We start from the raw sequence: 591 nt of genomic DNA on the forward strand, positions 1-591 counted from the left end.
CCACAATGATCAGGTTTTGCTGCGCTGGTGCGGCACTTCTTGCTGTGACCGCCGGCACTGCGAGCCTTGAAGCCCACGAGAGAAAACCGAACAGTTTTCTTTCTCTTGGTACCCACCAGAGCGAAACCTTGACCTATAACAAAGCGGCTGGTGACACAAGAAGCAAACGAACGATACTTAACAGTCGCCCCCACGAATTTGGCGATGATCTCGAAGCTAGCGACCTGTCCTCGACAGACGCACAAGCAGAGACCGAAAACTCCCCAAGAGGATTTACAGAATTGTATGCAACGCTCCATGCAGATGCATACGGTATTCGCCCTGCTGGGGAGCTGCCAGACAGCCTCCAGGCTGAAGAGGAAGACGAGTTTGGGGAGGAGGCCAGCAGCAGCCGCGTTGCCTCTCTCGCTCAGTTGCAGGCCAAATCGCCCCGCGGGTCCGGCCAGAAGGGCCCTGAGCGGCAAACGAGTGGCGCAATGTCAGTCCTGAGGGCGCTTAGTCGTCCCATCATGGCCGTCGGCTCAGCCGCGATGAAGGCGACTCGCGAGCTGCGCAAGTTCCTCAGCAGCCCCAAAATGTCATGTAATCTCG

At 57.4% G+C, this 591-nt stretch overlaps 1 protein-coding gene across 1 annotated transcript in view; it reads right to left on the reverse strand.

Annotated features, from left to right (window-relative positions):
- Positions 1 to 409: 409 nt before the first annotated feature.
- EMH_0062440 (uncharacterized protein) overlaps positions 410 to 591 on the reverse strand; it is a gene marked incomplete at both ends in the record, with an annotated part of 324 nt that continues 142 nt past the window's right edge. Inside the window, one exon of the mRNA XM_013498034.1 lies at positions 410 to 589. Coding sequence (XP_013353488.1) covers positions 410 to 589 — 180 coding nt within the window. The remainder of the gene's footprint in view (positions 590 to 591) is intronic.

The sequence above is a fragment of the Eimeria mitis genome, genomic scaffold (genome assembly GCF_000499745.2).
Source record: "Eimeria mitis Houghton genomic scaffold, Emh_scaff3123, whole genome shotgun sequence".
Classification (NCBI taxonomy): Eukaryota; Apicomplexa; class Conoidasida; order Eucoccidiorida; family Eimeriidae; genus Eimeria; species Eimeria mitis.